Below are 14,899 nucleotides of genomic sequence, written 5' to 3'. Positions count from 1 at the left end.
TCATCCTTGGCAGTGTTCAAGGCCAGGTCGGACGGGGCTTGGAGCATCGTGGTCTAGTGGAAGGTGGTTGGAAGTGGATGAGTTTTCGGGTCCCTTCCAACCCAAACCATTCTGTGACTCTGATTTAATACTATTAAAAGGCAATCAGACCGCACCATATCTGTACGTCCTTCGCAAATGCCAGCTGGCAAAGCCTCTCTACGCCCTCAGAGTAAGCGGCAGGACTGACAGTCCCGATGTGACCGAGCACATCCGTACGACAGCAGCGACCCAAGTCGCGACAGCCCCTCGCGCCCCCTCAGCGTCCGAAAACCCCCGAACGGCCTCGGCCGTTTCCGCCACTCCTCGCCGCCTCGGGCAGCGGTGCATGCGCCGTGGCCACGTCTCGCGAGAGGTGGAGGCTCGCGAAGATGGCGGCGCTGTGCGAGAGCTTCACGCTGTGCGGTTTGGGTCCCAGCAGCGGCGTCGGCCTCGAGGGCGGTCTCCTGGCGCTGGAGCCGGGCCCCGACCGCGACCACGTCCTGCTCACCGACCGCGGCAGGACGGCCACGCTCTTCAAGGTAATCGCCGGGCCCCGGCCGCTCGGGAGGTATCGCTGCTGCTGCTGCCGGGCAGCCCCGGCCTGTGGGAGGGTCTCCGGGCAGGGCCGCGGCGGCGGCGCCTTGGGGCCGGTCTCTCTCCTGCCCCGGCCGGCCTGTCACCGGGCGCCCGATCCCCGCTATCCAGCGGGGACCTGGTGCGCGGCCGCCGCCTGCGCCCTGGGTTCGGGGAGCGGGGCTGAGCCCTGTCCCGCTCCTGTCCGTGCCTCCCTGCCATGCCCTGCTCAGCTCACCTCTGCTGCCCTCCGGCCTGTGGAGCGGGTGTCGGCTTGGGCTGTTGCTTGTGTATTTCTCCTTTTGCCGGTTCTCTCTCTCGGTTCCAAGAAATGCTCCTGTCCCGAAGCTGCAGGGTATGTAACGTTGCTCCCGAGTAGCCAGGGTGATGTGTTTTGTCCGGCTGTCAGATTTGTGTCAGCTGCCTTCCTGTTGGTCGGAGGATGAAAGGTTTTAGTTTGTGGTTTGAAACTAAAAGTATGTTCTGGTGTCTTTTAGTGTGTGCATTTATTTCAGTAGACCGTAATTAAAACCAGCAAAATATTTGGCTTTGACATTCAGGGCACTAAGGATGGTATTTTAGTGGATTCATGGTACAACCTCCTTTTGGGTTGTTCAGCCCCACTGGCAGGACCATACTGAGAACATAAATATGTTGGTAAACATGCCCAGAGTGGCTGCAGATGGAGGAGAGGGGATTGAGTACCCTCAGAGCAGCAAGGTGTAAGTCATATTTAACATAAGTTTAGACAGTGAAATTCATTGCTCTTGGTTTCACATTGAAACTGGAAGAGAAAAAGTGTGGTTCTGTGCTTGATTGTATTAGTGAGTAAATGTAACTGACTCGAGTGATTAAAAGTAGTGTCTTCACTTTGGAAAAGCCGTGCCTCATACCTGTGCTTCATCGCATAAACCCATCTGACTGTTACAGCTCAAAGGTATTTCTTATATGAAAAGAAATAGTTCAAATTAATGTAGAGTTCTTTGATGTTATTCTGAGATTTTTAGGTATTAAAGTCAAGAACAGGGATGCTCAAACAGATGTTCTGAGTATAGCAGTTTCTATGTTTTAGTATGCTTGTTCAGTTCAGATGTGGCTGCCTTGCATTTCCTTGCTGTTGTGAGGAAAATCCCCAGGGTGTACCACATTATATTGTAATTACAGTGTCTTTGTTGTGACTCTTCCAGGTCTCAGATCAGAAGCCACTGGGCTGTTGGTCGGTTAAACATGGGCAGATTATCACCTGTCCAGTTGTATGCAACTTTGAAACTCATGAATATATAGCGGTTCATGATGACAAGGTGAGATCCTTTATCTTTTCTTATGGGAGAAAAAAGGATATAGTGAGTCTTCTGAGGGAATGTAGATAGGGGAGAAGTCAGGGGTGCTGCATTTTTGGTTCAGTGTAAATGCGTGGAGCTCTTGCCATGCTCTTGCAGTTCAGGTCCCCTCTGTTCTTTGAGGGGATGGGGTGGGCAATTCTGCAGCTGCACACTGTGTTCTGTTGTCGCTGACATGAAGATCATCTGTGCTGAGCACAGGTTTTGCATTGGTGTCCTGCAAACTGCCCCATTCTCAGGAAGAGATTCTCATGCATACGTTCCCCAAGGATAAGTTATTTCTGTTCTTGCGGACTGGTTGGCAATTACACGATTACTGTGCTGAAATGATTGCAATGGTTTATACCTGTGTCCTTGTCTCATACCTTGACCTTGTCTCATTAAACTGTACATGTTTAATGTACAGTTAAACATTTCCTGTTTGTGTGTGTGTAGTGTTTGCTCAGCACATGCTGAACCTTTGGCTTTTTGTTATTGTTGATGAAATATTTTTCCTGACTTTTCATTGTTCTCCTTGAAGCATTCTCTTCCAGATCAGGTTGTCTGTGTCTTAATGTGTCTCCATCACTTTGAGCTATTAGAATTCTGTTGTATCTTTTTTCCTTAACCTCACTCTTCCCTATTCTTCCTTTCCAATCTAGGATTTATGAGCTTGGTTTGTATTCCCGTTGTCTCTGCTTCAGCTTCTTCCCATGCAAACTTCCCTGTCTTGGTTTCCGTTAAGGTTACTGTGAATACTTCCTGTATATTTTCCTCCTGTGTTTCAGGGACATGCAATTGGTAGTATTTTGCATGCTGAGATGTGTGTGTATTACTGTTTTATGGTGCTTAAAAAATTATGCTTCTCTTAAAGGTTTTAAGAATATGGAAGAACACAGATGTGAACTTGGACAAAGTGTTTAAAGCAACGGTAAGTCTCTCACATGTGTTCACTTTTATGTTAACGTTTTGAATCTGGTAGAGGGAAGAGATGCTCATTTTCATGGCACTGGTAATATTACAGTTTAGCTGACCATGCTCTTAACTTGTGCTTCATGATGTTCTGGAGTATTGCAAGGAATCCCCCTGTGCTGAGAGACTTGATCATCAGGTATTTATCTAAAAATGATTGATATCCCAAATTCAAAGTTTCAGAGGACTTTCTTTAAAGATGATGTTCAAATATAGAGTCATATGTACATTCAGATACAGATTTTTCTGTTCTGGTGGTGGATGTGAAAACACACCTTGTGTTCTGCTGTATAGCAGGTGTTTGAACTCCTTACCCTCAGTTATGTTTTTTCTGATGTGATTCAGAAGTGTGATTCTCTTTGGGATGCTTTTCATGGCTTTTTCTTGGCTGGAAATGTGCATTGTTTATAGCATTTCAGCAAATTACAACTACTATTTTGACTACTAGATACGTTATCAGGCATCTTACAGGTTCATCATTCTTCTGTTACTCATTTATTGAAAGAACGTTAAAAAAAACCATGGATAAAACACTTCAAGGTAATGTACCAAAGAACATAGAATTATTTGGGTTTTTTTTTCTCTGAAGCTTACAGCTGACGTGTACAGAATACATTCACTACCCAAAGGAGGGCCAGTGGTACTATTCAAAGGAGGGGGTGTTCGAACTTTAGATGTCCTTTTGGAAGCCCCTCAACAAGAGATTGAAAACATTATCTCGGATGAAGTCATCAAGTAAGTGATACAGCTTCATGAAGCTTGCTTCTTGCTCAGAGGAATTGACAATGATGATGAAAGTTGTTCCGTTTTCTTGAGGGGAGAAATCTGAAGACACAGATCATGGGGGTGGGTGGGTTTTTCCAACACATTATTTTTAAAATCCTAGCACTCTTCATATAAATATTCAAAAACTAAGAAGCTTTGCTGCCAAAGGAGTGGTGGGTGATATAGGTATAGGTCTGGAATGTGGAAGACGTTCATACAGTTTGTGCTTTTAGGTGGAGTGAAGCCTTTATGGAACGTCAACAACCTGTCTTGATTTTCACTACTGAGAAAGTGAGTTAAATACTTTTTTTAAAACAACTTTACTAGCAGCAAATCTAACTGCTTTTGCTGACATCCTTCACCTGCTTCATTGGACGTTGAGAGCTCTTAGTAAAATCCTTATCCTGATTTAATCAGTATCCCAATAAAACAGTTAAATTGCAGTTGTGTTGCTTTCAGGGCTGAGGAGCGTGGCTCTTAGAACTTCAGAGAACGATTAAGATTAAAAATAGGAGACATTATCTTACACCTCGTTGCCTTCAAATACTTGCTCATTGTGAAGAACTTACTTAATAGGATTTATGTTTTAAGAAAAGAATTATAGATGAATCTGTCTTTATTCATATTCTTCTTTCCATAAGTCCATTTGTTGCATAAAATTAGAATTTTCGTGCTTGAGTCTGCAAACTTTTCTCAATTAGGCTGTATGTAAAAAACACAAATTCTTGACTTTGCATAACATCCAAAGTCCAGCAGTTCTAATACCTGTATTTCTGTTATCTCTTCTTTGTGCAAATTAAAGGAAAACTTTCTTTTCTTTTTTGTTTTAGGATGAGGATGTTTTTGTCTACGTGCAGAAATTTAAAATGAATAATCTACACAAATACAAGCTTGAACAACAGGCATTATCTAAGCCACTGAGTTTCACAGCGTATATAAAAAATCAAATCATCACACTTCTGTGTTTGTGTAAGTTACGTTTCCTAATGGGATGTGATGATAAAGCAGAGAATTGTGTGGAAGAACATAAAATGTTGATATTTATGAATTACTGTTTAATATTTTCAACTCTTTAAACTTTCTGAAACAGCTAGCAGTAGAAGTAGTAATTCAACCTTCCTGATGTTTTAATGGCTGCAAAAGTTCCTACGTCTTACAACTTGTACCTTGCAGACCTCGTGCTAGCTCTCCTTTCATTTTGCTGCTTTGCATCATAACATGTCCTAGAAACATCCTGTGTTACTTCTTCTTCCAGCATTCACTGGATTTTGTTCTCTTTGGGTGTCCTTTTGCCATATTGCATCAAACAGGTTTTTCACAATAACAGATCATAAGAGTAAAGACTTCTGTTTTTCTTTTTTTTGACAGCTTCCAATGACTCTGTGTACAAGTTTCTGATACCTCTGCAGCAAAATACTGAAGAGGAAGAGCAAATTTTGCCCAGGTCGCTACTCCTGAACCTTTCGGTATCTGGAAGTGTTCTAAAAGGAACTTCTTTCGTTGTTCTTGATAAAGACCACATTGCAGTGTTAGGAAGTCTAGCTACAGCTGGTGAAGAATCCAAAGGTAACAAGAGTTGAGAAGATGCAGCAAGAGAACTTATGGATGGAGGGGAGTTAAAGGGGCCTGGACATATGTAAAAGGACCTATACAGGGAAACAGCTCTGATGTCCTCTAAGGAATCAGTGCCTGCAGTAAGTGAAACAAACACTTCAGTCCCATGCCTAAACTTCTGAAATGTGGGATCACTGAAATTTTAAGCCACTGAACATTTTATAACAGTGTTCTTCCTCACTGGAAGCAACACCGGCTGTTGTCCCTTTTGCCACAGCTTCTTGTTTCAAGCTGTTCACTGGAAAACTAACTCATCTTTAAATATTTAACTCGAGATCTAACCAGAATGTTGAATGGTTACTGACTGAGCTATTTTGAAACAGTTATTCCTGTTTCAAGTGTTTGTAACTGAAAGTAGCAAAGGTAAATGTAGCATTTTTGTTGCACTTTGGCTTTGTAACATGTCCCTCTTACTTTCCCTAGAGTGCCTAACCATATGGAATACAAAATTTCAGACGTTGCAAACTTCAAAGGAGCTGCCCCTGGGAACCAGTGGACAAGTAAGTGGGCAAGTCTTCAATTTGTGGTCTGTAAGCTTTGTGCATTTGGCATGGTAGCAATGAAGCGGCCGTCTTCCAGAGTTCTGCTTCTGCCTGGAAGAGCAGGGAATGCCAGGCTCTGAAGCAAAATTAATATTGACCAGTTGATGAGCTGTTTTTGTCAGAACGCTCCCTGTGGCAATTTCTTTAATAATTTAGTACCTTCTCACTTCTTGATTATTGGTTGAGAATGAAATAGCAAATTAACCAGGAAACCCAGCGGTTTCTATTCTGTTCAGAAGTCTATAACTGATGGCCTAAATGATGGCTGCATCTCCCTAAGTAGCATTTCAAGATGTTCAGCTGTCTGTTAATGATAAGGCAAACGACACCTAAGTAATAAACGTACTAGTGCAATAGAACTGTTGGCTGTTTTTGTCTTATAATTGCACAAGAGGAAATTAATGTTTTGGAGCAGCTGCTGCTTCTTTGTGTATTTAAAATCAACAGTTAATGAAGGTCTGCTATCAAGTGTTAAGCCTACCTAAAATAACGTCCTGTGATCAGTGACTTGTAGTTGAACTCTGTAGGAAGGAGTTAAACATCAGCTTGTGCAGGAACACACTTCTCTGCTCATCTCCTCATTAAAAATGTGTTTTACTATTTTGTAGCTATGGTGTTATGAGAAAAAGTTTTTTTTTACTCATGGGAAAGTGCTGACAGTGCTTATGTACAAGTGTGAAACGTCATCCTTAGCAGCCGCTGTGGGGAAGCTCAAGGACAGTCAAACCCCTGGTAAGAATCTTTATAATCACAGTGAAAAGATCTTGTAAAGGAAAACTTGTGAAATTGTATAGAAATTATTTTAATACAGTCCCATAAAATCGGCTGGATCTAAACAGCTTTCAGTGACCTAACACTGTCCTGTGTTCCTCACTGTTAAATTTACTGTTGCTGAGAGCACCAAAGCACACAAATGTCTGAATTTCTTGTGGCTTCACTTAACCTCAGTTGTCATTCAGATAACTGGAATTACTGAAAATACTGGAATGCCAACTGTGAATACTGAAAGCAAAATGAAGTGCTGTCTGCTATAAGTTATTAGATTGGGCAATGTAAAACCTTCGTTTGTAAACTTTAGTTTAAAATCACACTGTCATAGTGTCTTTAATTTAGTACGGCACTGGTAAAACGCTGTTGCAAGTAATGCTTACAGGAGATTGTGTAATAACTATCTTCTCTCCTTCCCGGAGGCTAAATGGAGAAACAGTATGCAAAAAGGGCCACAAAATTACTTGCTGCTAAGATAAACCTGGAAACTTTCTTGGCCTAAACTGACTTGGATTATACTTCAGAAAATACCTGTTAGTATAAGAAGTTGATGTAACATCCATACTTTACTAAATGTGCTTTAAGTGCTACGTTCATATAGTTTTGTTCTGTGTTCGCAGATGTGTCTTCGTTTGTAAACTGGAATACCCTTGGAGATGAAGAGCTGGTGGTTTCCTTTCAGTCCCAGCAGTCTGTAGCTCTAAAACCTGAGTCCAGAATGACTGTAAGTTAGCATTAGGAACATGCGAGGTTTTTGTTTTGATTCTCTTGTCTCTTCCCCATGCTGCTACTTTTAGTTTTAGGTGTTGTAGCAAAAGACAATTTCACTTTGTATTTGTTACTCGTTATTTCTAACACTATTTCTGGAATTGGACTACCCAGTTACTGATTGTAATCTGTGCAGCAAGTTGATACACAAGAGTTCCTAGTTACCTTGATTGAAATCCTTAAATATATATGAACTTTTTGGAGCTGAATAATAACATTTTTTGTTTCCTTTTTCTTTGTAATAGTTAAGATCAAAAAAGAACACTGTTGCTAAAGTACAGCCAGATACCTTATCAGTTGGGCAGCTCTTACTAAATCTGAAAGTAAGTAAAGCAGATATCCTAAAGTAGTGGTTTAGACACTCTCAGAATATTCTAGTTGTCTCTGAAGCTATTCTCTTTTTCCATGTCCTCTTGCAAATATCAGGTTGGCAAAGCTGCCTTGAACAGGTGAGTTGGAGGATATTGTGCAAGAACTGTATTTGGGCATGATAAAATTAAAGTTTTGTCATAGGAGTGTGTTTGAGAACTGCACAATATAGGGCTGACATAACTGAGTTCTGAAAACTTGCACAAATTTGTTCATTTTTAATGACAGTCTTCTCTTGCAGCAAATGGGAGGATATTTCACCTGAACTCTGGGGGTTTATAAGCTTTTTTAGATTCTTATTTATGGCTTTAATTTTGTTGAAGACATTTTGGATCTAGAAAGTGGAATTGCTAGGAGTTATACTGGAAATAGAGCAATGAGCTGTTTAGTTCCTTTCTAAAACTTGCTGCAAGTGTTGTGATGCTTGAAGTTGCAGCCCTTCCTGTGTGAATGTACCTATAGTTCAGATGGGGCTGGACATCTTGGTAATGTTACTGAAGCAACAGGTGAATAATCCATGAGCCTGAGTTCAGAGTGAGAAATTACCTTGTTTGACTCTTTCATGCTTGAGAGAGATACCAAAACACAGAGTGCTAAGGATTTTTTTGTACATCATTTTTAGCTTGAATTCCAAAGTGAGTCTGCTTCTACTTGGTGTAATTAATACTAGTACAGTGTTCAAACCTATTTGTCAACCTCAATTTGTCATTTTCAGGATGCTTCTACAACTGTACTTGAAAATGAATTGAGACAATTGATGTCAAAAGGACAGATGCCGGATTTCCAAGCCACTATTGGATGTGTAGTAACTGCCCTTATAAACAGATGTAAGGCAAATCCAAAGTACTACCCTCGAAATTTCCTGCTACAGATAGTCCAAACCCGAGACTTGTCTTACAGGTGATTATAATTCTGCATTTTTTTATTTTATTGTAAGGAATAGCCTTTAATAATAATAATAAGGATTTTTTTGTTTTTTTGGTAGAAATCCAGTTCTTTATAAAGCATTCTTGAATTATCAGAATTTACTATCAAAGGTTCTTATGCTTGTTTTCTGATGAAGCTGACACTTCCCAGGTGGATTTTTGTGTAAAACAAGATTAGTACCTCAGCATTAGTGGTTGATGCAGCTTTCAGTGGGTATGAACTGTGCAGCCTATTCTTTTCATATTCTTACAGTTTATGTCCAGATTTAATGGTTGTTGCTTTGGAGAAAAAAGATCTACATCTCTTACAAATCTGCTTACAACGGTTTCCAGATATTCCTGAAGAAATTACTTACGCTTGCTTGAAAGTATTTTTAAGGTAAGTTGGAATCAGTCTATTTTTTTTAACTCCTTCTTCACCAAACCAAGCCCCTCACTGAAAGCTGTGTGTTGCCAAGAATGGCCTTGATTTTATAGATGAGCAATGAACACTGTGCATTAAATTCTGAATTCTGAGTACAGTTCATGTTGGAGTCTTGCAGACTGACAGACTTTTTACAAGATGTCTGTTGCATGTGTTAATTCTAGAAAGTATGTAAATGGTAATTAAATGAACATGCCTTTTGGTAACACTACTGGCTTGAATGGCATTTGCATCCTTTTACCTATGTTGTTCCAATGATGTGTTCACTGTGCAACAGACTTAATTGGGAACTTACCTGGGATAAGAAGCCCACAAAAAAAGTTCAATCTTGTAAGTTCGTGGCAAAAACGGCTTTCGTATCCCCAAAGGATGAAGTCTTAAGCACTGTAACCAAAAGAGAAGATTGTTGTAACTGTTCCTCTAGGTTTCCAGAGCAAAAAGGATTATTTTTCTGTTAGAAACACCAGATCTTACTAATTTCATACTTTGGAATTGTCAAATACTATATTACTAAATGAGAAAATTATAATTGTCTTATGGGTTGAAGCAGTCCCACTAAAGTCTGAACACAACAACAGTCTCAAATGGGGTATAACCTTTAAATCAGCCCATGACATAATGTCTAATAATACAGTAACTAACATTGTTGGAATAAAAGAACAGTACATGTATTGTTCAAGGTTAATAATTACAAAATATTAACTGTTCTCTCATGCCTTTATTCATTCTGCAACACTATATTTTAGTATGTATTTTTTACTTTTATACTAAGCTTCAAAGAGTGTGTACTAATGGTGGGTTGATGGCATTGCTGATTTTAAAGCTCGTAATTAAAAGCATTGAACATCTGGAATTTTCTTTTACAGCATTAGTGATGCCTATCTTCAAAGAATAGATCTGAATCTAGAATCTGTTATCTGTTACCTTGATATCGAATTCAACAATAAGGAAGTTAAGACTGAAATTGTAGAAAATGGTTTCAGTACGGAGCTGGAACAAGACATCTGGGAAACTAAAATCACCAAGAAACCCCATGTGATGAGTGATGGTGAATCCTGCCCTGTTGGACCCCAGAAGGCAGCGTTACTGTATCCTCTGTGTGTTTAATGAAGGAAAGTCAGTGCATTAGATGTGACACAGATGTTTAGTTTTAGTATTACTAAAAGACATATCTTCTGTTATTGTTAAAAGTTTCTGAGAAGTTCTGGTAAGAGGAGTTCCTATTCAGCAGAAAAATTGTTTAGACTATAAATAGAAACAATCAACTTTTAGAAAGCATCTACACCAAGTTAAACTTCTATTGCAAAAATGTGATAAGACTTCTATCCATTCAAGAGAAAACAGTGTCACTGATTTTGATGTTTGTTGAAACACATTAGCCAATTGTGTACTTGTAGTAAATAGAACTGCTCCAGCTAACTGTACTGTGGTGATTCAGTTGCTGTATATATTTCATGATGGAAATAAGGGAGATTCAAATAGGACCTGTCTTAAGGAACCTAGAGAAATACTTTAATTAGAATTCACTTTGCTTTGTAAAAACTGGTATTTTTTTTCGTGCTTAATAGTTCCTTAATAGTACTGCACAGAAATGCTATTCTCCATTCAGCTTACAGTGAAACATTCCTTTTGCCTCATCTGAAAAACCTTCCAGCTCAGCAAGCTGTTGTAAGTATGTTCAAAAGTTTTAAAACCTTTCTTCTGGGGGGAGGAAAGGGAAGAAAGATTTTCAATGGCATATCAGAAACTTGCTGCTCTTACTGGAGTCTGAATCACAAACTAATGCATGAAAATGAAATTAAGATGCCTAATAAGATTTAATATTAACAACTGTCATGTTTTTCCACGTGCATATGGTACTTCTCATCTTTTTAGTCCATGCTTATTTTAGAAAATGGAAGAAAGAAACCCTCTTTATGACCCTCTCTACTTGCTAAATGTTGCTAAAACAACATCTAGCAAGTAGAATATCCTTTCTTGATTTGGATGCTCTTTAAGAAAGGAACAAGACATCTTAATTTAGTCAGTTCCATCAGAAACAGAAGTTTATAAAATATGAGAAACAAACTGTACACTCTGTATGAAGCCAGGTGCAAAACTCATCACACTCCATGATCTTGGATCCATTCAGTTTCAACAAAAATCCTCATCTTCCCTGTCCCTCAGAACCTGAAATACAACTTCAAGAGCTGCTTGTACCATAGTACCTGAGCATATGTGTGGTTTTCCAGGGATTCAGAGAAACCCCACACATTAGAAGAAAGCTGATCTTAGCACTGACCTGTCTCCTTGATTTCTTTTTTTGGAAAGAGAGAGAAATCTTTCACTTGTGCTCAGCACAAGATGATGTTGACCTGATTCTGACCATTAACAATGTATTGCTGGCTACTGAAAGGAAGCTGGGACTAAAATTACTAAAGTTGATACGATTTTTAGCAAAGTTCCTAGAAAAATCTCTGTCTAAATTAAATTGCACTGTGACAATCGGTAGAACAGTGATTACCCCTGAATGTAACTGTACACTGAATATTGCTGGGAATTTTCAAACACCTGGCTATAGATGGTGTAAGAGAACCAGAAAACTGATGGTTTTTTTAATGCATAGTATACAGGCATCTCTGTTGCTTTAAAGAATAAAAATAAATCCTTATGAGTATTACTGTGTGCAGGACAAAACACCTTAGTCTATTATTAATAAATGTTTGTCCTTTAAAAATGTTCTGGCTTTTCTACTTTTAGCTCTTTCTCAGGTATTTATACTACCTGTATGTGAAATGCAGTGAAAAAATTACTACCACTCTTCCTGGAACACACCCTCCAACTGTAAATCAGGTGAGAAGCTACTTCTAAGAGTTGTATTTCCTTTGGTTTCTGTGGTGTGTAACTTCATGAGTAGTGAATATCTAACTGAGGTCTACGTTCATTCTACAAAGTGTTGTCTATTAATGTAACCTGTATGAAGTCAGATGTAACACAACACTTTTAGTGTCAGAAAATAAATATACTGCCTTAAAATATGGAACTCTGCATTTTGCATTAAAAGTTACTGTTTCAGACTTCAGCTTTTAAAGCAAAATCTGTGTCATTCACATATCATAAAATGTAAGTGTCCTTTCCTGGTTTGTCTTCAGATTATGGATTGGATATGCCTATTACTTGATGCTCACTTCTCAGTTATGGTGATGCTACCAGAAGCAAAAGAGTTGCTTTCTAAGCTGCATAAGTTTGTAAGAGCCCAAGTAAGTTGCATCTTATTTCATTTTAGTATAGATTTAGAACATGGGTGTTAAGAAGGAGGGGGGCAAACAACAACAAATGATATAGTGAATCAAATAATGTCTGTTCTCTGTATATTCCTTCCTGAGCATGAAATGGCAGTTGCCCCTCTCTCTCTTTTTGATTTCAAAAGCTGCTATGTTTGCTAGGGTTAAATATCTGAAACTGTGCAGAACCACAGATAGTTCCACAGTATAGTGATGTATGAAAAGAATGAAAATTTCTTTTACTGTAAATATCTGTGTTTTCTTCTTTTTAGGTACGGTTCTACTCTGAACTAAACAAGATTGAAGGAAGTTTGCGAGAATTACAAAGACTTAACCACCAGAAGGACCCTCATACATATTCTATTGAAGTGCTGGAACTTATTTGAATTTGAAATGAATTATTAACACATTTTTTATTGATTCCTTTTATGATGAGGATGTATTAGCACTCCATATTGGGGATGTGAAAAATTGTTTTCTACATAGGAGGAGCTCGGTTACTCTGTAGCTTCGTGGGAGTTTTAAGTTTGAAACTCGTGTATTAAAAGCTCTCTTTTTAACTGGATGAGAAGCTGGATGCTTGTTTATATTTTCATGTATAATTTTGATACTTCTACGTAGTGATAAGAACATCCTAAAATACCACTTAGTGTAGGGTATTTGCAGTAAAGCTTCAACAGATGTTTCATCAAATGAATTGACTTTAACTTAATAGTTTAAGTCTCTGATTAGATTCTTCAGAGTTCTCTTATCTCCACGCAGGTTATGAAGTACAGATGAACTCATTTGAGTTTGCTGCTTTGACTTTTCTATTTTTAAATTGTTTTTACTTTGTCCAAAGATGCCTTTGACATTTACAGACTTAGTTTAAACAGGAAAGGGAGCTTAAGTGTAGGTATAGGGTTGTTACCTAATGTTGCTTTCTTTCTCCTGTGTGTCATAGTATCACAACTTGGTAGTGTACCCTTTCACTCTCTCCTTTCCAGTCAACCAGCTCCTCTTATGCTGCTTTTTGAAAAATAGAAGGGAGGGAGTCGTGTGGCAGTCAGTAGTTAAGAGTCTTGAATGACAATAATCTAAAGCTGATTTGATACATCTCGTATCTGATAAGACCACCTGCATCCAGAAGCTGCTAGTGAGGAGGAAGAGGTACACAGCAGGATTCAGATTCCTTCCTCAAATGAAAGTGCAGCTATTTAATAAGATGCCTTGTTACACTCTTTATCTCAGAGATTGCCATCAGCTGAAGACAACTGTTTTCTCAAGCAGAGAAGCTGCTCCTCTGGAGCATGCTCTCCTGCACAGACTTGCAGAATGGAGTTCTTGGATTTCAGCATAATCAGCTGTACTTCAAGACTTCTGCTTTAGAAATTTCTGAAGCTTTCCGATGTTGAAAGATTGTATCCAAGATGGTTTCTGCTCTTTAACTATTCATCTATTGAAATCTCGCCTATATATATTTGAAGTTTTGGGGGAAAGGAAGCATAAAAATATTCAGATAAAATTTGACAGAGTGACCATGCCACTGATAACTGCCAGCACAGCTTAGAGCAAGAATGGTGTCTTGCCTGACAGATTGGAGCAAAGAACTAAACTAGCTGAAAATAACTTCATTTTTTGGATAATCATTCTTCTCTGACAATATAAGCATATGTCACAGAGGAGACATCCAGTTTGACTTGGAGTAGGATGTTGGAAATAATTGTTTAAATAAAAGCATTTTCTTCCTTTCCCTGGCTAGAACTAGAACACAAGATGATTATGGCTGAAGTGCTAGGTGCATAACTTACTGAACGTGGGCTGTGTAACTTTGAAACAGTTAAAAACCTGAAGACTCTCTGGAAGTTGGTATGTTCTAGTTGTATATGGAGCTATTGGAGGTCAGTACCAAATGTTTGTAGGAGTAAATTTAAAAAACCACTACAATGGGCAGCTGAAGAATCATGTAGGGGTACTTCTGGCACTGGCAGTAGTTGCTTTTAATTTTCTGAACAAGAAAACTCATCTCCTGTTTAAAATAAGAACATTCTTACCTACATCAGTGTCTGTTTTCTCCAAGTACTTTTTCAAGGACTGAACACCTGAAGTTAACCTCCTGTATAGTGCTTGCTCTATACAGCTTCAATTCTAGCATTTCAAATTATGTCTTAGCTTTAGATTCAATTTGACCATCTTTAAAAACACATAATGAACTAAAGGTGTGTGAAAGCACCCCTCTTTGAAGGTATTACAGGTATAGGTATCTATTGAATTGTACTTCCAATTCATTTAAAACTGGCATGTTATAAGCTGCTTGTGGGACTGAATATTCATCTAAATGATGGAATGGGGAGAATGAGGCAGATAAGCATAATGCTAGATTTTTTTGAAGTCTAGTATAAAATTAATGGTTGGTGACAAGCCTTCAGAGAGTATAGACTGATGTCAATACATGTTCAGAACAGCAAATAAGTTAACTTATTTTTACTAATAATGTGATTGAATATTAATGTAATTCAGTCTATTGATACACTTTGGTTTTCGTCATACTAAATAAAATGGTAATTGTTAACATGTGGAATTACACCAGCAGAAG

At 38.8% G+C, this 14,899-nt stretch overlaps 1 protein-coding gene across 2 annotated transcripts; it reads left to right on the top strand.

Moving 5' to 3' along the window:
* Positions 1-388: 388 nt before the first annotated feature.
* NOL11 (nucleolar protein 11) lies at positions 389-14,871 on the top strand. Of its 2 annotated transcripts, XM_030506363.1 has the most exons (18): positions 392-560; positions 1,782-1,895; positions 2,788-2,844; positions 3,475-3,620; positions 3,884-3,941; positions 4,481-4,619; positions 5,019-5,216; positions 5,688-5,764; positions 6,415-6,538; positions 7,195-7,298; positions 7,588-7,665; positions 8,427-8,611; positions 8,891-9,016; positions 9,928-10,149; positions 10,651-10,729; positions 11,801-11,893; positions 12,193-12,300; positions 12,597-14,871. In XM_030506363.1, exons 1-18 carry the CDS (start codon positions 411-413, stop codon positions 12,708-12,710), a joined length of 2,172 nt encoding a protein of 723 aa, XP_030362223.1. In that variant the 5' UTR covers positions 392-410; the 3' UTR covers positions 12,711-14,871. The 2 variants fall into 2 exon arrangements, with proteins under 2 accessions (XP_030362224.1, XP_030362223.1); XM_030506364.1 differs by lacking the exon at positions 7,588-7,665 and having other exon boundaries at positions 389-560.
* Positions 14,872-14,899: the final 28 nt, after the last annotated feature.

The sequence above is a fragment of the Strigops habroptila genome, chromosome 14, assembly GCF_004027225.2.
Source record: "Strigops habroptila isolate Jane chromosome 14, bStrHab1.2.pri, whole genome shotgun sequence".
NCBI lineage: Eukaryota > Metazoa > Chordata > Aves > Psittaciformes > Psittacidae > Strigops > Strigops habroptila.
The sequence above is the reverse complement of the archived record's forward strand: the minus strand, read 5'-3'. Positions and strand labels throughout refer to the sequence as shown.